Genomic DNA, 24,173 nt, shown 5'->3' on the forward strand with positions numbered 1-24,173 from the left:
AAAGACAACAAAAAATTATTACCGGCTACTGCTGTCAAGGACAATGCGATTCTTGTCGTGACAATCTACTAATTGCCGCAATCGAGTAAGCAATTCAGCTGGTGCATTCGATTTTCTTCCATAGAGAGCTTCTTCTTGGTATTATTCTTACATATGCACTTTTTGAAAATGGACTGATGCATATATTTCGATGCGTAGTTGTCCTAAAGATTTACCTTGTTTTAAATAATAAACGCTGTTGGAAACAATTAAAAGAATCGTTGCTACAGATAGTAGCATTTCACCAACGAAAGTGAAGCAACGCTCTTCTATAAGCTTAATGGATTGACACGTTATTATTTGAAATGTATTTTGTTGTAATTAATTATGATTAATTGAATTGATGATTTGACAAGCATCGAGTACAATTGTAATGAAATCGAAGTGAAGGGAAAAACGATCCTCTTCAATTGTTATGAGCGGTATATTATATGTAAGATATTCTTAGAATTGTTTCTTAGAGTTGAAATAGATTCGTCACTATCGCAATTCGTTCGTCAAACTCGTGTACCTTAGACATTTCTTTCCTGTAATTTCATTTCAATTATATTTCGTCGACGATTTAGCTTCGAAAGGTTATCCTATTCTTTCACGTTAGCATGTAATCTATCGATCATTGATCGTTAAAACTTGCTAGTATTTAAAGTAATAAATGCCACGTAGGATATTCTCTAGATGACATTTTCAGTTAATAACGCGTCTATAATGCTCTGTTGTTTCGTTCTCTCACAATCCCCTAACCTGCTTCGATTGTCTTTAGACGAATTTAGGGAGCAGCCGTCTCCGAGCCTTCCAGACAAAATATATAATACACAGTGGAAGTAACAGTGGTCAGAGACCTTGAATGGTCCAAAGATTTCCAATAAGCTACAAATTATACAAATGTACAAGAAAAGCTCGCTAAAAGAAAAATATTTCTGGTTACAGCGTAAGTAAGAAATTATAAGAAATTATAATCCTAAGGTTAGTGGTAAAAAAATTGTAAAAATCCGGAAATAAATATGTAATGTGTTGGCATGAATTTAATACAGCTTATGTGTTTCGTTTATACGTTAAACAAATTTTGAACCCCTGAATTCTCAAAAACTCGAATTACATAATAGATATACTTAAACGAGTTATTAATTGAATAAACGATAAGCGCGTCTGTTTTCCGTAAAATCTGTTCTTAAATTTTATAGTGTACTATGCCTCATTTGCAAAACATGTTTCCATGTTTCTATTATCGATACGTAGATTTTATGTATTTAAATATATCGTACATAGGTACTGTATATATATATTGGGTGGTTGGTAACTGGTGGTACAAGCGGAAAGGGGATGATTCCACGCGAAAAAAGAAGTCGAAAATATAGAATAAAAATTTTTCGTTTGAGGCTTTGTTTTCGAGAAAATCGACTTTGAATTTTCGCTCGGTACGCGTGCACTTTATCACGTCTCGTTATAACGGATCTCACTGTAGATCGTTGTCTCGATGGAAAAATAAAAAGAAAAAAATAAAAAAAAAAATTTTTATTGTATATTCTCGACTTCTTTTTTTGCGTAGAATCACCCCCTTTCCGCTTGTACCACCAGTTACCAACCACCCTGTATATGTCGAATTTGTCGGGTTGGCGCTAGTTCCAGGGGCGCGTTGCGTATCTTCATTAGGACAAGCCATCGTTGTCGTTCAATGAGGTTTATATTTTCAATTTTATGTACAAGTGTTGATTTAACAGGGTTTAACAATTTAACGTGATTATTAGACACTCTTAAAGTAAAGGCAATCTTCTTAGGTCTAAACGAATCCACGATCAACGGAGTAAATCTTTGTACAATTGAATATGTTTTGAAACTCAAAATGACGTTAGCTGCGACGCACGGTATCTTTCTGACCGACTGTCCTGACGTTGTGAGTAAACTCTCCAAGGAGATCATAAGAATAACATAAGACTGACACGATCACATTTGCCAATTGCGTATTGACCGGGGTTATCAACAAAGTTCCAGGCGCCCCGGGGCTTGTTTGTTAATACAGCGTGTGTCCCTCGATATTGGTACTTCTACTGTTAAGTAAAAACGTCCATCCCACGACCGTGACTACGTTCGGTGACCAGTTGTGTCACCTCGACCACTAGCCCACTGTCACATAGCTTGAGCAAGCATAATCAGATCGTATCATAACTACTTCTAAGTTCTACCATCTAAGCACAGCTATAATGAACAGTTTAGACCAAAGTATTGGGAATCTTCCCAAAATTCCAAAAGAAAGGCCCGTTGTCTCTACATCTCCGACATATATATACAATTATGCTTTCCACCATGTGAAAGTCAACAATTTAACTTTTCTAGCAGTTTTTGCCTGATTCGACTAATTACAGACATCTTGAAGCGATTAAGAATGTTTCGAAATGAAAGACTGGCCGAAATTATATTCGGAAAAGAACTTTCCAACGTAATTATACGGAAAGAACGATTTCAGGATACTTTGGAGAGACGATTCGGTGGATGAAACAATTTTTTGAATGGATTCTCAAGATTATCGAATCGACCATTGCCGTGACACATTGTATAAATCACCGAGAGAGAGAGAAAGAGAGAGAGAGAGAGAACTTTCATCGATGGCGAAAAAATGCTAAGTGAGCGGTCAGAGACGGTGCATTAAAGTCAACGACATATACCGTGACTTTCCATCGGTGGTCCAACGGCCTTAACGCGTAAATCATCTCAAAGAAATTTCTTCGAGCATGTCCGACCTGTTTTCATCGAAAGCCGGAAGCGTGGATCGACCCAGGGGCTTGCACGCGTGCCTTCGTGTTCCGCGTCCGATTACGAGAAACAATCCGCGTGGGGCAAGAAATTCGTCTTATCGATATATCAAAGAAAAATTTCATTCTATCCGACGCACGAAAAATTCTAGAAGCGATCGCGTCGATCAAACGTTTCTCCGTAAATATCTCACCCTCTCTCTGTGTTCTCGTTTAATCGACTAATTTCTCCGTCTACGCGCCATGCGCCGATTTTACACGTAGTCTCCTCCCAGGAATTTCGAAGAATATTCTGCGAACGACATTTCCGCGACTGTGCTGCAGATAATTGCACAAACCGAGAATCAACTGTTTTTATTAACGTAATATAATAATAATAACATTGCTATTATTATTACTCTTACGATATATTCGCAGATAGTAACAATTATTGGCTTTAGAGAGATGTAGAGAGAAATTGGCTAGAGATTCTGGGATTTGTTAGCAGCAACGTATTGTCGAGACGATATAGCAATTTATGTCTGGGCCTACGGCTCGGTAAGGTTAGAGATTCGTTAAAGCTATGCCAAGCGAAGCTCAGCCTGTGCAAGCTACGCCACGCTAAATTACCACGATTTCTAGCATCGGTCTTTTGTTCGTAGCTGCTTTCGTTTGCTACGCGAAGCTACGCTACGAGAAAACTCCTTGAGGGCTTGCTGCTTTACGATGCGCATGACCTGCTGCTTTATGACGCGCATGGTCTGCCGGAGTAATTAGATTCGCCGTATTTAACTTATTGTAAATAGTAGAAACAAGAAACAGACGTGGAATTTTCTAGGTTCTGTAAAATTTCTGTAAAAAAGCAAGATGCTTCAGCGAATGTTTGGAAAGTCGATAGCCGGTAAATCGAAGTTGCCGAGTTATTAGGTATCGTTGTAACAATTTGAGGCGAAGGATGCGTCATACAGCTAACAAATGGCAAATTGAAGGATCTGATCATACAGTGAAGAAGGCAGCGATGCTTTTTGGTGAATGTGAAGGACTTGTACCAGAAGCACGAGCGTGAAAAGTGATTAAGAGAAATTGCTAACATAGTTGCACTTATCTTTCAACAACTTCTGAGAAATACCAAGTTTCTTATTTTATTTTTTCGCCTCGTTCAAAATTCAATATTTAATATCACTGTAAAAATGAAAGTAACAATAGCAAATATATCTACGATATAGATAGATATAGAAGATATAAAAGTAGGGATAGATAATCGCTAAATATAAAGATTATACGATTACAGTTTCACGTTTAATACAAATGAAGCGTATCATAGAATGAAAAGAATAGCAAATAAAAATATAGAAGAAAATAACGCATTTTATGTAGCAACCGCAATAGAGCGCTCTATTAATAAATATCCGACGTACTACGTATATTAATCTTTCTATTCGTAACACGAAGTAATTACAAATTTATTGAAACGATAACGCCAACTATCATTCTACAGAATGAGCGAGCTACGTCTAACTTATCGAACTACCTTCTCTTATTAAAACTTTTAAATGGAAGCACTATGCGCACTAATGAATGTGTCGACTAAATCAATAATCTCGAAAGTTTCTTAACTCGACTGGTTCAGCGTAATAGACGTAAAAAGCAAATTCTACGAAACAAATTACGCTGCCGTTTTCGCGAAAATACATAAATACAAAAAAAAAAAAAAAAAAAAGAAAAAAGCCTACCTACTCCTAGCCATCTACGTAACAAAATAGACAGAAAGGGAACAAAACTATTTGGCCATACGTTTCTCAATGAGACATTCCGATAGGCAATACGATTTGTATTTTGTTTACTCAATTTCAATTCCATGCAATCGGATTGAACTATATATACACAGGCTAAAGTTATCAGTGCATAAATGCCAAAATAAACAGCATATACAGTCTTTGTATCCATCGTATTGCTCGAGTAAAATTATACGTATGTAGTCCATGATTCTCTCGTTAAGATACACCAACTAACCTACATTGCGTTTTCTAAACTTAAAACCACCCAAAGAGACATTGTTACGTTAAAATAATAATCTATATATCGATATAGATATCAATAGATTTTTACGTGTTAGCGCGATAAGCGTTGAAATATGATATCGGACGGAATATCAAGAACAACAATGCAGCCTTTAGTTCCGCGAAAAGCGCAGAATACATTTACCGGGAAAAAGGAACACGATAGAAAACTAGTTTATTGCCGTTTGGCGTAACAAGTATTTTATTATATGAACATTGAACTCGGTATACAATAAAATGAAATTCTAACAATAACTTATACGAGTTCGACCGCATAACGCGTGAATTTCATTCAGTCGATTATATTAGCCATTGGTCTTCATGGATCCAAAAAGTGCGGTATCTCGTATACGCGCTAAAATATCTATACTACGATTATTTAATAGAAAATATATTACACGTGAATTCATCGATAAATCCAGGAAAAATAAATGAATTCAGTTAATTAAGAGAATAGCTTCTCGAACGTGCATAATTCTAATCAGGTTTTATCGCGTGTATCTCGTACCTTCGTAATATCTGATCGATACTTCGTGTTGATTATATAGTTATGAGACTCGATTTTCTATTAATTCAGGTTCCCAGTAATTTTCTACAATCACAACGAATATCGACCATCGAACAGAATCCACCCATCTGACGCATTAAAATTCTCCGTAGAGAATGCAAGCAGTGTATAGCGAGACCACCAAAACCGTAGCTATTATTCTTTCAAAACGGTTTCACGATCCGGGGCAGCATTGAAAACCGACGAGACTTCACGTTTGCGACGATAATATCGATGCGGCCCAATTTTACCAACCTTCATCGCCTGATGATCGCGCACCGTTAACACTCGATCGAACGAACCGTACGAGGCGCCACGGAAATAATTGGGATGGGTGGTAAAAACTATTTCAGAGCATTCACACGTTCAGAGCGTCCATAACGGGAAAATGCGTGATGCGGATTAGAACGAACCTTCTGCAAGGAAATTCGAATTAACTGTCTGGTATTTATGGATGAGATAGACACCTATCACGCAATACGATTTCGTTTATGCGATGCTATCGCGAAAATCGATTTTTCGATGACTCGTTAACCACTTAAATCGCATTAACGAAGTATTTCATCTACTACGATCCTCTTTCATAGCCAATTTATGCTATGGAATTTTCCAACTTCTAAATTTCCCAATTGCCAAACTTCCAAGTTTGTTAATTTTCCGACTAGCAAATTGTAAAAGAATTTGGAATTTTTAGAATCTTCTATCGTTCGAGGAACGATATTTTGAATTTACGCACTTTCACGTTATTACATTTGAAGTTACTAAGACACGAACCAATCTGCTGTTTTTCTTTCATACGGAAGGAACAACGTTTATTTATTTATAAACGCTTAATAAGGTATTTCAACGTCGGACGAAAAAAGATTAATCGACAATGAGCCATCAAATCTCTCCTGTTTTTATGTCCTAAACATCTTCTTCCTGTGTTCGATAAATTCGTTGATTATTATCTGACGCGACGTAACTGTACGCTGTATAGAGTTGCATAAAAACCACCGCATAATTACGTTTCATCGGAAAATGAACGGACGTGTGTATACGATAAATACGCGGTCCGGTCAGAGAGAGGTCGTACGGCGTAACAAGCACACTTTAAATCGATAATCGTAGCTCGATTAAAGGCAGTGCACTGTAACGCGTGTTAATTAAGTATTTTAATTATCACCGGCAGCCCATGACGCGACCAACCATGGATAGATAGTTCTTAGACCTTAAAGGCCACTTGAAAGGACAGTATTTTAAAAGAAAAAATAGAGTCCAGGTCGAAGCATTTTTTCACAAAGTGATTCTTTTTCAAAGAGCCAGACTTGTACAAGAAGCAATATCCACGAATATTTGAATAAAACAAACCAAGAATTTGTTCACAGATATCATAATTTATTCTTGTAAAAAAAAAAAAATAATCGAGAAAGCTCCTTCCTTGAATTAGTCATTAATACCTAAATTATTTGTAATAATATTAAATACGTTATAATATCAAATAATATCAAAATACAGGCACTAATTGAAGAAAAATGTATAATCGTTGGCACATGTAATGCAAGAAGCATGTAACATAGTTTGGATTACGTTGCGCGAAATCCTCGATTATATCTAGTCGTTCAATTAAGAATGACGAATTGTCACGATGAAAATCTCACGAATACCGCGAACTCGAATCGCGGATCACGTTTCCTCCGAGCACGTCCGATCTCTTCGACACGTTTCGTAGATTCCCGCATACTCGTTATTTTCCATATTCTCCGTGGATTAGAAGCATAAATATTTAAAGTTATCGTAGATATCTTATTCTTGATACCGATAATGGGACTTGGATAGTTTTTAAATAGATCCAATAATATCTGCGTAATACTACGCGCCTATAAAACGAACTGCAATCTCGGCAAGTCACATACAAACAACTACATGATGGGGAAACGCGTCGGATAAGAGATACAAAATACAAAATATAAAGATGCCGAAGCAAAGTTAAAAGATATAGACGTATCTAAAATTTTCATGCATCTGTAGGATCGATAAGGTATTCTTAGAAATTAATTATACACAGATCGTTTCAAACGATATCCATCAATTTGAAACGATCAAAACTATGGACAAAACATCGCCTACGTAAATGTGAATATAATTTGATATTGGTACTACAAATATTCCTCGATGCATATTTCCTACATACGATTCTTTCTTTTGCAATAATTTACAATATAATGTATAACTTGCTATTCGCGATTCTCAATTCTCAAAGCATTTAATATTTTTCCCAATATTTTGATACAGGAAAAGGTACATTGACAATCGCCGCACTATTTTTTGATAGTTTTCCTCTTTTTTTTTTTTTCAATATTTCTTTTCAATTGTCGGAGTACGAGCGATCAACGGGTTCCTGCGCAAGTGTATCGACCTTGAGACGAACTCTCACAACACCCCAACGTCCTTAGAGAGAAAGGACGTCCCGCAGGCCTTCCTCGGAGAAAGCATTTGCTCGCTAAATAAATACACAACGCTTGTACTGTCTCAGCTATCGTGCAAGTATTAATGACATTTTCCCTTCACCGATTATTTGAATGCGCGTCCGATCGAGAAGACCTATGCTACGGTATAATTCTCACGTGAATCACTACTTTCGATCGGCTTTGGTCCTGCTCACCTTTTACAATCGATTACTCGATTTCCGCTCTGTTCATCGGGATCCTATGCTCGAAAATACTTTCACTTATTGATCCAGTTACCATTCAATCGAAGTCTTCGTTCGATTCGCGTCGATGTTTCGCGCTTTTCGCTTAATTAATTTCGAAAGAACAGTAAATGGATCGTACGTATACGTATACGGTTCGATGAACGTCGATTTGAAATTTTTCGCTTTTTAGATTCATAATTATCGAACACGTCTCCTGAATCATTAATTATCCGCGGTATTTATTAAAAAGCGAAACTTACACTTTCTTGCGAAGCTTTTTCTTCTCCGATTGGATGCTTTACTTTAAAAGTATGAATATTTCTACGATATAAGCGCGGAAATTATCAGAACACTTGAAACGATTGATCTATGATTTTTCCTGGTCTGAATGATTTTTTGTAAAATATACGAATAGAAGTATCATCGATAACCGACACGAAAGAAACGTTTTTCACAATCTCGGAGAAAGACGAAATTTAGTCTCCCAAAAGGAATTAAAATCTAAATAAAACAGCGACAAATATGTAGAGCTGATCGATTTTCGTTGGAATCTTCGAGGATCGGTAGCAGCGTTTTCCTTAATCGCTACAGGAAACTAGCGTATCGATTTCCATTACATGGAAATTCACCGTGGCCTCGAGGACCATGCAATCTCGCGTTTTCCCCTGGTGCAGCTGCAAGGACGCTTCCTCGATAAAGTTTCAATCGCGTTACAGTTTTATCAAACCGTGCCAGAGGAGACGAACGATGAAAAACAGGCGAGAAACGCCGATAACGAACGGAAGGAAGCGTGAGTCGTCTGTTTCAAATTTCCTAGCACGGAGAAAAAATAAGGACGCAAAATTCAAACATAGAAACAGAGGAGAAATTCAAGGAGAGGACGTAAGAGCAGTAGATACGGAATTTTCGGGATTTTTATATGTCGTGGCTCGAATCATTTGAGCGTGTACGATGATTATTGGCCTGGAATCGAGTCGAACGGACGAGAACAAGAGATGGCGGAAAATGAAAAACGAGGAGAACCCAAGTGGATCGGAAATAACGATTCGGTTGGAAAACGAGTTCCGACTGAAAGATGTTGATGTGGACTTCGTGGGTTTAAGTAGGTTACTCGGCGACATTATTTTTCTCGGAAGCTTGTTATTTACGTCTGCTGTGACATTCCTGTTTCTTAGGTTGTATTCTTCCTCTTTCTTTATTTTTTACTTTTTTTTGTGGAAGGTAGTCCTGTTGACTTTTCTTCTTACACCATCCCTCTTGGAATTATTTAATAGACACAAATATTTCTACGCAAATTTTCTATTATTATCTTAGCGTTTGGTATTAAGAATCGTTCACAGATGGAACCGAAGTTATTTGTGATTCTACGATCAGCTTCTAAGAGTAATAATTTACCTCGCAAATCTAAATATAACTATCTTACGAAACAGAGGATATAAGATACTCGTATGGAACAATCAAAAACTCTTTGGCAAATTACAAATTAAACACGAGCCTTTCTACGAATATTTATAAAATACCTACACTTGGAATACAAAAATTGGAATGTACGGATACGAAGTAACGCGGTAATTTCCAACCTACATATTTCCCAAGAAAATTGACTCTATTAAATCCCGAAGCCTTCAGATACCTGCGGCGTCTTACCTTAAAATGCAACAAGAATAGCTAGAGGAAAATTTCGTAATACGTCGTTCGTCTGACTTATCGTGTCTTCTAGAACAATTTTCCTTTGACGAGATCTTACCAGGTAGACAAAACACGTTTCGCCCAGATCCGAAAAATTCGTCTTCCAAACCATAGGAGCGGGAGTGAGAAATTTTATGTACAGAGAACAGGGCGGTGTTTGTATCTGAACGAATAGAAGGATTCTTTTGAGAGAGTGCAACTTTGCGACGGAGAAACAGTCTCGGAGAGAATAAAGAAGTCGCGGATCTTTTTCAGCGTGAGCACGAGCTTTACAACTGCATTCCACGCCGTGGCACTTGCACCTTTTTTACTGCGCTTTTACGCGGCGACTACGCGGAATTTATAGACACAAAGACCGCGGCCGATACAATGCAACGATGCTTCGACGTGCGTAAATAGTATATACGAGCCGGTCCACGCATTCCACGGATTATTTCGCGTGGCCTGCGTATACCGACCATACTATGCTTCGTGTGGACATTCATCAAATTTATCGATGCGCATTTTTCCGATTCCTGGCCGTGTTTGTCCGCGGAGACTCGCAGTTTGTGCGCTCGACCGAAACGAAACGATCGAGATCGATAAAGAAATTTGGAAATTGGAAAGATTGGGATGAAAAGATGCACGGTGACGTTTACAAAGATGTTCTCCCAGTTACAGTTTGTTCGCCGTTAAAATAGAGAATTTAGTTCGTTTTATATCTTCCAGTTCTTCAGACGTGATTTTTCACCGATTTAAAATATTTCGATGTTTCCGTGATTGAAACGAAAGAAAACATATCTTGTGGTGTCTATGTTTTGACGTATATCTCTTAGGATATTAAAAGAAGATAATTTGAACTTGTATAAAATTTGTTTACGAAGAAATTAATTTTATCTTGTTTTATTTGCTTTGACAAAGTTCCTTGGAGAATGTTCTCACACGATACGAGTAGCTTCAGATTTTCACTCTTGAAAATCATGTAGGATTTTAGGTCTTTTAATATAATTCTATGGGAAACCTACTAGAAAAATGTTCGAATGTTTAGGAATTTTTACGATTGAAGCTGTTTGGACGAGATATTCTTAAAAAATTCACTACCCACAATATCTGAAGATTGGCGCAAACAAAGAAATTTATTTTCGACATATTTTTTACTTAAGCCACAGGAGATAGGTAAGTCAATGTGCAACGTTTTTCCGAGTATGTTCGACGAGGAAACAGGGAAAACGCATCGAACCGTAAACGGCTCGATAGAAATTGATGTTCCTCGGTTTTCACGCGTGACTTGCACACAAAATAAAAATCATCGCGTTGAAAGAATGTATAAACAAAGGTATTCATCTATCGTGTACGTTCTATGAATAAATCTTCCAAATTGGCACCGTTGAATTCTTGCGGATGCCATCGGGTTTCTTACTGCACAACGTACGGTCAACGGATTTTATAGAAATTTTCCAGGTTGGTTAGAACTTTTGCGATATTCGTTCGAAAGATATTCCGCAAATATGTAATAATTTAAGACCTTAAAACCGCCTATATGAAAACTGATAAACTAAAAACGAGTAAACTGTATATGAAACGCATAAAAAATTCTAATAATTAAATATCGAAGAATTTTCGAAACAAAAAAATACCAAAGTACATTCCCGTTTGCTACAAATTTTTCGAGAAAAATATCTATAAAATTTGTTCTCAATCTATTTACCCACGAGTCTATTACCTGTTTAAAAACCAAATAATTTTTGCAAACGCGACAAATTCCTGACTAACAACGTAACTGATTCGAATACAAAATAAATTCAAAGTATCAACTAACTTCGAAAAAATAAAAAGAACAAAGAATTAAAAATTATTGCTGATGGAGATAATCCGAATCCGATGATATTAATCTGATGATCGAAGACAGTAATTTATCTCGACAATAACTAACCAATTTAAAAATCATTTTCACGGGAATTCAGTTACAATGTCTTCCGCAAATACCTATTGTTCAAGACACATTTATTGTTGTTCTACTCGTGTACGAATCGATTCCAATGAATTTACGCGTGCCCAGTGAGAATACCCTGAACAGAACGGTTCGATGGAACACAAATCGTCGCATGAATACTATTCCCGCGGTAGCGAAACTCGATTTCTCCGGCTCTCATCGAAATTCGTGGACGGTGAAAATGCTACCGGCTATTGGTCATGGTGGTTTCGTCGAGGATACAATTCGTCGGGCACAGCACACGAATCTATTCCAACTTGGATGATTATCGCGAATAATAAGAGCCAATCGATCTGCAGTTATCGGGCTCCTCTTACCTTTTCAACGAAAAAAATACAAATATCTTTTGGAATTAATAAATTTACGCCTTTTCGCGATACCAAATACAGTTAATTTAATTCTAAATACGAATTTATCGTTTCGACGTTTCGCCACATCGCTTTTATTTCAAGCGTTGCTCTAGTGTGAAGAACGAACAAAATATCGTTTTTACTAATTATTAAGATTAAAATATTGTACTTGTAGAATAATGCGACGACTTTAAACATTCGAAAAAGCATAACACTAGAAGTTATAAATAATTGACAAAGTGCATAAATGAATAAATACGCGTAATCGTGAATTGATAGTTAGTAGTCGTTTGTAACTTTGATCTTTGTCAATCGTGGAAAACATGTACTTTTTATTTTTCACATCATCCGAGTCTCTCATTTGGCGAGTGGCGTAAGCTCAATTCAGTGGCGTAGTAGCATTCAGTGGCGTAAGATTTAATTCACTCGTCAACCAAGTGGCCCATTTTATCGTATATTAGCGTCAGTAGAAATTTTACGCGTAAGCGAAATTCATATGCAGAGCGAAGGAAATCTCGAATAAATTATATTCTATCTCTGTTCTAATTATCACACGTACATCGAACGTCTGTACAGATTTATTGGGTTGACAACTAAGCGATTGCGGATTTTGTCATTAGGTAGTATTGACAAAATCCGCAATCTCTTAGTTGCCAACCCAATAGATACCCACATTACGTTATCTTCAACCTGTTATTTCATTTTATTTATGCTAATGCCCTGTAAAGTATCGCTACATGAAACCATAAATTTTCTTATCTTTTCCTTGCTTTACTTCATTCTAAGTAAACAAACTATTTTTATCGCGTTACTTTGATCGATCCAAGTTTGAAAGTAAAGTAGAAAGTTGGTACATGTATAGTACAGAGTATCTTCGTTCGACTTTCATTCATATTTTTTGGTGATTGAAAGCAAGTTAACCAAAATCGTTCGAGGAATCCGAATAAGAAAGAAAGGTCAGACAAGGTACGTGAAATTGAATAAAATGAAGATCGAAAGGTGGAAAAGAAAGATACTATGGTCGGTCCCTAAGAAAGAGACTGGCCCTTATTTCTATGTGAATCTGGTCGAATGCATGTGAAACAGGCAGGTGGAAGCTATGCTTCGTTTCCAAAGTAGGTATCGTTTTAGGCGATTCAGGTCGAACAAACGAACTTGACGAGCAACTTCACTTTCTATCGTTATTCGATACAATTTAAGCGCTCGGCTCACCTTTTAGCTAGGCGTAACGGTATCTTGATACCAATTTATTCAGTGAGAATTTCCAATGAGGATAGATAGCTTTCGATAAATTGGAATAACTCGACAGGTTGGGAACTATATTATAAAAATATTTGTTTCTATCTTTCACTATGATATAGGATGATATTTGAAGATATTTTTTTTTTATTTTGATTTATTACACTGTAAATGTAGGACAACTTTCGAATTTTTGTTTATGTATTTAATTGATTTTATATCATTAAATTTGGTTTAGAAACTTTTCCTATTTATATACTCGCTATTATATAATTGTTCGAATTATAAAAAATAATTTCTCTATTTCTGAAAAATTTGCTAATAACTTGAAGAGAATGCAACGATATTTTTGTTCGATAAAATGGAACATTCAAGAAATGAAAATGTCGAAACTTTGAAATCTCTACAGCTTCTCTGTTTAATAAGAATGATGTAACTGTAGATGTAATATATGATACAGATATCCGCTTACTTTCATCCTTTTATCTTTTTATGCACTTACCTCGACATGGTACAATAATAGATCACTACACAAGTCCTTTCAAGGTTAATAACAACAATCGCATAATCAGATTATCGACGATACATCATACTTTAAAACCCGTAACACCCTAATGCTCCTAGAATTTTCCATGAAATCTAACTAAAATTACAAATTTACTAAAACGAACCAAGAAATTTGTTCGATCCTAAATCACAAATATTTATAAAATTCATGGTATTCTGCAGAGTTCTATCATTATCTTATGTGTAGTTAATAATCTAGCCTATTATTTGTGAATAATTTAATATCATTTGTAACCGATGGAAGCTGTAGCAACGCGAAAAGGTTACAAATTACAATCGACTTTTCTTTTTGAAAATTCTCGCACCTCTTTCAACAATTCTGAACAATTTCTATCAAGTTCTCTTCGCCCATCTACATAGATTTCTAAACTTTTACAAATCGTCGACAAGTCAACGTCAATACCAAGCAAACGCGATTTGAATCACAAAGAGCGACTTAATATCGCTCGATCTGCATCGATTTTGTTTAATTGCGTAACGATCACACGTAACGATGATTCCTCGCGTGTACTTGGCGATCGAATAAATTTACATGGCGTGTCATGAACTCTCTAAGCGTCTCTTTTCCGAATCTCCGATTATTCGCTGTCGACGATCGTTCGTTTTCGACGACCGACAATCGGCGCGCGCGTTCTCGTCGACACAAATTAACAACCGTGTCACCGATCAAAGTTGATTTCTGCAAACAATCGGCGAACTAACGTCTGGTAGAAGGTTCGATCCGACTCATTTGCGATGTCGAGCAAATAAAAAGCATTGATCCGCTAAATCCATTGGGGGCTTCCACGTTAATACGAACATGTTACGATAATTCGATGGGTTACGTACAATATCCTAGTGAGCGAAAGTGAGATTTCTTTTATATACTTTTAAACTTTACTTTTATTACTTTTATATACGTTTCTCCGTGTAACCGTGGCTATATTTATGAAAATTCATCGTAGGAGGACATTGTAGATACATATTTGACATTTTTGTAAGTACAAATATATGTAAATCCAGATTGAACGTTTGTTTTCCACCAAGGATATATGTGTATATCTACAGGACGAATCGCTCGATTCTATTATTTTAACCTTTTCTTCGTGAGAAAGTCAGTCGAGTGGCTGTTGAAGCTATGACTACGCAAAGCGCTACTGGTACGTATAACGTATACCAATGATAAAATTATGGTAAAATATTGCATACGTACGTATGATACGTATTAACAAAAAAAAAATATATACGTATGGTACGTTCATTAAACATAATATAACGATTTAATTTAGATAATAATTATAATCAAGCATAGTATCTGCGTACATTTTATATCGTAATTCGAAATATCATCGAACAACGAATATAAAATTATTAAGAAACGGGGATTCCAAATCTATTAACTATTGAGATATTCTTTGAAGTCTTAAAATATCGACTAATAGCGCAAGTGTAAATGAGATGTCGAACGAGTATGAATAATATGCGTGACGAGCGTGGTTGATGATTTGCAAAAATTTCATTCATTAAATTCCTCTCTCTTATCTCTGTAGTTATTGGCATCCGAACTCGTCCACGTTAATAGCGTTCTTTACTCTACGATATTCTACTCAGCTGGAAAATTAATTTCACTGAAAAAACGTATATCCTAGCGTTGTATGTCTTATTTTATCGAACCTTAATTTTCATACTCAATTTTGATCTTGACGATTATCTTTTGTCAATTCTACTATCTGCTTCCCCGATATGGAGGAGAAGCATTTAACGATATGTACTGGTTTAAGGCTACTTAAATCGAGTATCGACTTTGAGGAATCTGACTATACATATCGAAACACGCAATGCATTCGTAATGACGATAGACGAATGAGAGTCTTCTGCAACAATATCCTTCAAGTTTTATTAAAACAGACGTGTTACGTGTTAGAGTGCATTGCTTCCTTTCTAATCGCGCTATGAATGTATAAACGCATAATACAGTACAATCGTACATACACGTATCTACATATGTATGAAACATTATGTATGTAAAACCATATAGGAAATCCCCTTAAGAAAAATCTGTACCAATATGAATCAATTAACGTAACGCGTTCTAAATGAATTATAACAGGACATTTCTATTCGTATGCTACTTACAAGTCGAAACTGATAAAAATGGCAGTTTCCTTTTAGAAAATGATCATTTTAACTCGAAATTCAAATAGGAAGATCTCCAGCGAGAATATAAATTCTTTCTAAGAATATGCAAATAACAGTTCGTTCATCGAGTCTAGCTCTATCCTACGTATTAGCAAAATTTACGAAAAGAAGATCGACTGAAAAATCTAAAAACTGATTCCCTCGAGATTCACGTTATTCGCCTCTCATCCTACGCGATCCATCAAACCTAAATAGGAAAAAAAAGAGAAAGAAAAGCAAAGAAAGAGGGAGAGAAAAAGAAGAAAACGCAGAAAATCAATAAGTTTCTCCAACGATTTTGATACAAAGAAACTAACGAGAAAAAGAGGACCAAAAGATCGGTTCATTGGAAGATACTTTCAAGGCTCTCGCGACCGTTGACATTATTTCTTGAAATATGTACTCCTCCTGAGATTCATCTCGGCCGCTCACTTTCACTTGCCGCAATTTGCCGCGGATCGCGAGTCGAACTCTAGATTCACCGATTCCATGGTATTCCGTAGCGTGTGGCCGTGCGTAAGTAAACGGGCACGTGCTCCTTCTCCTTTACGCAGTAACGACACTGACACGCGCGTAATTACATTCATGTCCGGGTCGCGTTCCGTGCATGCGCCACGGCGTCGTTAAACTTCGCGCTTCGACCGCGGATCGTGTTACCTAATCGCGGGGTCTGATAAGCGTGGCCTCGTCGAACGATCAACATGACGAGGACAATTCCAGGCGAAAGGGGAAAGTTGAAGGAACAAGCTTCGGTACCATTCGACAGAGAAATCGACGTATCGAAAGGAGAGAATTAAGGAGAAAAGTGTTCCCTTTTTTTTTTTTTTTTTGAATTTATTAATGTTAGAGGAATGATAATTGTTGCAGAGGAAAGTTATTCGTTGGAGAAGAGTGACATGTTTGTATATGGTTGTTGCATGTTAACAGTAGAGTAACCGCAGTCGTTAATGTGTTTTTAAATATACTATACATAAATAATTATAATCAAGATCGATGAAAGTAGAATAGCTAACTGTATGTGTATGATCAAGTTTCGATATAAATAAAAATTAATATTGACTTTGTTAAGAGTTATTATTAATATTTATTAATATTTGTTATTATTAATATGTAGCCGCAAAGAAAATAAAAGAAGATTTGATATTCGTAATTTTTATGGATATATATAAATATGTATATTATATGTTAAACATCAGCTCGATTACAAATTTTCTAAAAATTACGATTATATCTTCCATAAAAGCTACATTTACCATCCTTTACTTTCAATGCTTTAGACAGGTTCCTCTTTATATATTTCTACAAATATTTCCCTCTCTAGAGAATTAATTTTCCTCAAACGCTAGAAACTAGAAGCATCGAATTATTTGGAACAACCAGTAGCTTTACTTTGTATTAATGCGAGGTTGTAAGAAAACGATTGGCCGGTGAATACGCTCGGCAACCGGTTAATGCCCAGGGACCATTTCACGACACCTTGATTCGAATCACGCTCAGAGGCAATACTTATTCTTGGTTTGTAAAATTTCCAGCCGTCGGCGCGGCCTGTTCCCCCGGATCGTTATTCAAGTTTCGAGGAACAGCTGTGCTACTCAAAGAGGGCCCCACGCCTCTTTTCTTATGGGGTTAGGTGCCACGTACCCGAACCAAACTGGCCTCTGGGAGAGTTTAGCCCGGAAGGCCTGTGAATCTTACGTCGCTTTTTAAAGAACCCTGGTATATACATTCTCCCTTAACCCATACTCCTTTTCCCTAGTCCAGAAGCATCAGCTCAACGAAATAGCCCGAGACTACAATAAGAGACTGCCATATTTATAACGCGAGCTATAAGTGTAAAATCTGAGCAATCGAATAATTTTGAAACTTAATTACGACCCAGCAATTTTCTGTAAATAATAACGAGGGAATTTTTAGAAAACAGCGAATCAATATTTTCGCCTTAGTCGAAGAGGAAATTGAAATTTCAAAAGATTTCCAACGTATCTTCTTGTATTCCGAGGTATAACGAAGAGATTTTTGACGAGCCAATGAATTAGAAATTTGATGTCAGTCGAAAATGAGATGAGATTTTAGAAAAGAAATACAAATTTGGCGTTTGTGAAACTTACTCAATTGCATTGAAATATCGAATACTCTCAGCAATCTAAATCCGTTACTTTGCTTTCAGCAATCAAATTTAACTCCATGTTTTAACATTTTCGATAACAACCCCAACTCAGGCATAATTCCTCCAACTTTCAAATAAAGCTATCGTTTAAACTAACAAGCTAATCTAACTACGAAAAATCTAGCTTAAAATCTGATTTATCCAATTAATTTATCCAATAATCCGTAATAAATAAAAATTTATCCAACTGTATAAAAGAAGGTTGACTAACGTTGGTGACGAAGTTCCGATTTTCAACGTCAGTGTCGTTTGTCATTAACGCACAAAGTCTCCGTTCTACCTACCATTTGTAACACCGTTTCTTTTACCGTCCACCTCTAGCCGTTTCCATTTTCCCTGCTCAATAGCGTGTCCTCAACCATAAGTGTGGGAGACTTGGCCGCAGTATTATGCAACTACGCCCGAATCAGGCAGATTCGAACACGTGCCACGTTTCTGCGTCCCATCATCGCGCCTTTCTCTATTCGATCGAACGACTCGTCTCCTTGGTCATTTCGTTCGAGACCGTTCCATTTTCCACCAACCAAAACCATATGGCACAATAATTCCCCAATTATGTAATATCAGTAAATGGGAAACAGTTAGAAATTGTAGATCACAGATTTTTCTTTTACAGATAAAAAATCTCTGTGATCCTATATGAGAACTTTTAGTTTTTCATCGAAATCGGTTAGAAAACAGACATTATAGAAACACACCTTATTAATCCTTAAAACCCGTTAGAGAAAAAAAAAGAATAAAACACCACACAGTTTCCAATTGATTAAAAGTAAAGAAACTTAAGCAATATTAAGAATGTAAATGTCATTCAGCCGATATAGGATCGCAATTAGTTTATAAGAAAGAAAAAGATAATAATAATAAAATTGAACAAGTGAACAACGCAACATCGTCGAAATCGCTTCAATTCGCTCTAAATTCGCGGAATCGATGCAACTAATTAAAATAAATTAGGTTATTATTGGCGCTCCAATCAATTATCCAAATCTCGAAATGTTACGCTAAAATTACATCAATGAATATCGAAAAGCAAATATTTATCCGCTGGAAAGGACACGCTCTGAGTAAGTTTATGGCGGCCAACGAGCATAATATAATCGTTTCCTGATGTGGAACGAATAAACGCTTTACAGCATTCCGATCGCAATTTCGCGGATTCTTCGTGCACACTATTACTACTTATAGGCCTTCAGGTCGTTTGCACCTACGAAGCAAAATTTCATCTTAAATATCAAGTCGAGTGAATTATTTCGTATTCCTGTCTTAACTAATCATTTTAATTTCTTTTCGTCGAAAAGATGATGTAATTATGCGCTGTTCGTTGCGAACGAAAATACAAGGAATGAAATTAATAAAATAATATTTTTTATTTCAATTATACGCAGAGTTAATGAACGAGCGAACATGAAAAAGCTCGGAAGTCGAAGATAATTTATTTAAATGCACACAATTATTTTGATTTATAACTTGTAGAAAAATTTTAAAATGAAAATATTCAACTTATAAAGGAAACACAACATATGAATCTCGAACGAGTGACGTATTCGATTCGCGAAGAAAATGTTAGATAATATATAGTTACACGCGTTAACATCACGAAACGTCGTAGTTTTCCTAGTCGGAGATAAAGAAAACACGAAAATAATCTACTATTCGACCAACGCATCGACGATAAATCGTCGAACTCATAAACGACAAGGGTAACATATGGAATGAGAAGATTCGTATTCTAGTTTAACAGCTTGAAATATTTGTCGTGCAATTGACGTGAATTGGATTTTGAAGCGCAAAATTACTCCTGAAATTGCATTAATCGAGTCGAATCTCGAACACGTTTAAAAAAGGCGCGATCGAAAGCTACGAGGAACCTGTGGCAAACTATGAATCATACAAAACTTGCATGCAGACATTTTCACGTCATCGTCTTTTATTTCGCCTGTTTAATCCAATTTTTGCTTTACGCGTCTATACACATATTAATAATACGTGTGTGTCAAAGTGTTACATGCATATTGCAACGCAATCTGCTTTAGCATCGATGTATTTTGACGCAAGGCATACGCCCCTTCGACGACTTTACTTTCGAATCTCGTCCAAGAGGTTGGAATACTTATGTCAGGTGGTGCAAGAATCGTCGAAGTTGTGACGATATTTTTTGTAATCGTAGCGACATGCTCGCGTCTAGTTTCTCTATTCTCTATTTTCTTGTTTCTATACACTAAACAATTGCTACGAAACAGGTAAATATGGATGCAATGTCTTACGAAGAACACAGATGGTGAGCAAACATAACCTCTACGAAAGCATGAAATACCGTCGGTTAGCGAAGCGAAAGATATTCCAAGATATTGGTTACGATAATATCGGGCAGAGTTAAAGAAAATCGAAAGAAAAATGTACTACACGTTCCGCATTACTGTAAATGGAAGAGATGATTCATCGATTTTCACATTTTGCAATGGCAAAAAAGTAACACTGTTATTTTAATGAATTCTTAAATCAAAATTAAAATATGCAAGCGGATAAAACATTTGTTTTAATAAACTTAGCCGCAATCTGGAAATGTATCTAGCAAGTGAACTGCCTTGTCAGTTCTCTTATTACGTAATGTCGTTGTCAAACCATACGGATATAGCGTAATGATGTAGTCGAACAAATTAACTCGGCGAAAAGAACACTCGTAATCGTTTTAAATTGAATCGTGTTCGATTTTTCTGTCAATCGCATACGAAAGGGCTAAGAGGGCAGAAAATACGTAGAGCAGTAAGCAGCTGCTAACAAGCCAACGTGGCCTGGGTTAACTCTTGATTCCAACATCTTTTTACTAGTGTTTTCACCGATGCCGTAATATGTTTCGAATAATAACGTTTCACGGTAATTTCCGCAAGCAAACATGACAATTTTTTGATCATGTATTAACGAAATACCATACAAAATATGGCGAGTGAGTGACGATCGAGTGTCTCTTTCCTCGGCACGACATTACGACACATGTACGCACACATGACTGCTTCGTGACGCGTGCAGAGCCGTGTACGTACACACACGTTTGCACGTATATACATACATATATACGCACACGAGCTCGCAATTCCTAGCCTGTACATAAGGAAAAGAGATAGCGAAGAATGGAACGAAATAAGAGTACGATTTACTTACCCGATTTCTGAGGAAGTCCTCGATGGCACGTTGCGCCGAGTCGGTGAGTTTCACGAAGATCAGGGACTTGTTTTCGTGAAAATTACTATGCGACGATAAACCATACTGGACACCTGCCGCCAGCGCCGCCATTTCTCTGTCGCTCAACAGTGGGTTCTCTCTCGCACACGTCCCCTTCGTAAAAGCGCACACAGCTGACGTCCTTGTTAGTTAAACGTATCACTTTTTTTTACCTTTACTTGTTACTCCGCGATACGAGAACGACGCATACAACGCGGTGAGAAAACACTTGCCGCAACGAGATAGATACTTTCACTCGGAACAAATCGGAGTAACGATGGAGAGAAACAGAAAGAAAGAAAAAAAAAAAGAGGAAAGTAGAGAGACACAAAGAGAGAGAGAAAGATATATACAACCCCCCCCCGAAATAGAGGATTCTTTTTGCACGTAGCTCTGGCACACACGCGTTTTTCCTTCGTTTTCTCGACGCGTATCTTTTTTCACGATCTCCACCTTTGCCACTTCTTTACGTGGTCCGTTTTTTTCGTCACGCTTCGAAAGTGGTAGCACCCGCGCGTAAACCACCCTCTCACACGTTCCTGGTTTTCGTTTTCTCTCAACCGTCACATATTAGCGCACCGATACGTCTCATTTCAGATTTTCTCGCGATTGGATACGTCGAGGAGAGAGCAGCGCCCGTCGTTTCGTTGTAAGAAACTACACAACTACACTTTCGAACGACCACCTGGTAGGTGGGGCTTACGGGAGAACCATCAACCAATCCCGATTTATACTCAGATAGCACACGACTGCGCACCCTACCGACCTCCTCCGGTCGTAGTCAATGATCGACTGACATTCTTCATCGTACCGCTTCATTCTTTGGACATTAGTGCTGCCATCTGCTTTCGATTTCGATAATTCCACATATACATATTAATTCCGTGAGAAGATAAAATAATTTGCATACTTAAGTATTTATAAGTCCAATATATTTTATGTATATATATGCATCATAAATTGCTAAATTAAAAAATAATATAATCAGAAAGAAAGATATAGAATAAAAATATATGATGTCTTTTTCCTTTCTATATATTCAGTAAATCATGTTACCGTATTTGCTCTGATTTGACGAGTTTATTTGTAGGAACCATTTTGCCCAGTTATCTTTTTATCTATTTGTTTATTCATTTATATATTTATATATTTAGTTATTGACGATAATAAAGCTTTCTTCAAAATCAAATAATAAATTGTGAAATTTATTGAAAATGTTTTAAAAATCACTTGTTTGGTTATCACGTACCTCGGTTAATGAAACATTATGGAATGTATTTAATTAAATACGCCTGTGTATTATTTTTAAAAACAAATCATTCTTTTGTGCGAAAATAAGCTATAAACTTGATAATAATTCAGCCAATTAAAAATATGGTATGTATAATCAGAAAGGGACTTACGTAATTCGCTGGTGTGGCAGCACTGCAGAGCAGTAACCTTATCAACGTTAAATATTATATATTCTTAGTCTAGTTGTATAGAAAAGTTGAAGTATAAAATTTGAAGATGATTGAAAAGTTTACACCGCTAACTATTCTAGCAACGGTTTGGATCGGCTGGATATTGTATACAACAACGTTCGATTATCGAAGATATCGCTTCAACACAATGCCTTTTATGTACCCCGCTGCTAATACTTATGCTCGTGAAATAGAACTGGTAATATACAAAGAACATTTTCATCATCATAATATTTAATAGTTCATTAAAACAAGCTGTACTGAAGTGTAGCTATCGCGAATTATGAGCTCAAAAGAATTTTGGTAAGAAAAGTTGTAATAAGCAAGAAAAGATCTGGATTTTTTAAATTTATTATTAAAATCATCAAATATATCAACGTTATTTATGTCTTCAAAATGATTTATAAAATCTTCTTTAATTTCATTAAATTGTATAGTTACTGCTTTATGTAATACGTAAATGTATATGTCTCAGAATGTTATGTGTATTGATTCAAATTTCAGGCCTTCATGAATCGAAGAAATTTGTATCCTTTATTTTAAGAAATGCACTCAATTTTTAAAGTCCTTAGTATGTGTTCAATTTGTTTGCAGTTGTTGATGTAATTTCCCAGAATCACTGATTAAACAACCAATTTGTGTTTCGTATTATTTGTATATGTTTTATTAAGTAATAATATATCACTATTTGCAAAAACTGGTATCTAATGTTAACTCAGCAACGTAACAAGCAAGTCAAATAAAAGACTGATGAATTTTAGTATCGAATTTTAACTATTTTATTCCATCAGCACTAATAAAGAGGTTTTTAAAAAGTAATATAAAATTGATGTGACAATGGGGAGATAATAAGCTCATAATTCACTAACAATATATTGTCATTCATATTTGTAGTCAAACTGGTTTATATTTTATTTTCATTATTTTCATTAATCTTCCGTGATTAAGAAGTACATTGCTTAGTACTGCTGTACCACAATATGAGATTGTGATACTAATAAGTATTAATATTCTTTGTAGGAAAAGTTGGGTAAAGTGTACAAATACAAAGAGCATCTAACCAAGAGCATGTACGAAGGAAAGTGAAGTATACAAGTTCTTTATATCATTATAATATATTTAATAGTATATATGTATATATCAAGAATTATAACTGTTGTAGTTATAACAACATTCAATAAACTACAATATGAAAAATATATTTATTTTTAATCAATATATGTGATATATTTTGGATAATGTAAGTTTATGTAACATATTTGCAATGTGGCAAAGTTCTTCTGACCTATGATTTTAAATTTTAA

At 36.1% G+C, this 24,173-nt stretch overlaps 1 protein-coding gene and 1 long non-coding RNA gene across 3 annotated transcripts in view; one reads left to right on the plus strand and one right to left on the minus strand.

Annotated features, from left to right (window-relative positions):
- Su(Tpl) (Suppressor of Triplolethal) overlaps positions 1 to 22,940 on the minus strand; it is a 144,804-nt gene extending 121,864 nt beyond the window's left edge. Inside the window, exons 1-3 of one of the 2 annotated variants that reach the window (XM_069130620.1) lie at positions 22,810 to 22,940; positions 21,640 to 22,248; positions 21,347 to 21,548 (exon numbers count right to left, since the gene is read on the minus strand). In XM_069130620.1, coding sequence (XP_068986721.1) covers positions 21,347 to 21,478 — 132 coding nt within the window. In that variant the 5' untranslated portion in view covers positions 21,479 to 21,548; positions 21,640 to 22,248; positions 22,810 to 22,940. Of the gene's footprint in view, positions 1 to 21,346; positions 22,249 to 22,809 lie in introns of both variants that reach the window. The other variant, XM_069130626.1, reaches the window with a different exon arrangement.
- Positions 22,481 to 24,068, plus strand: LOC138188674 (uncharacterized). Its single transcript, XR_011175617.1, has 2 exons — positions 22,481 to 23,068; positions 23,890 to 24,068. It is a non-coding gene; the product is annotated as an uncharacterized LOC138188674 (long non-coding RNA).
- Positions 24,069 to 24,173: the final 105 nt, after the last annotated feature.

The sequence above is a fragment of the Bombus flavifrons genome, chromosome 2 (genome assembly GCF_040668555.2).
Source record: "Bombus flavifrons isolate JBK064 chromosome 2, iyBomFlav1_principal, whole genome shotgun sequence".
NCBI lineage: Eukaryota > Metazoa > Arthropoda > Insecta > Hymenoptera > Apidae > Bombus > Bombus flavifrons.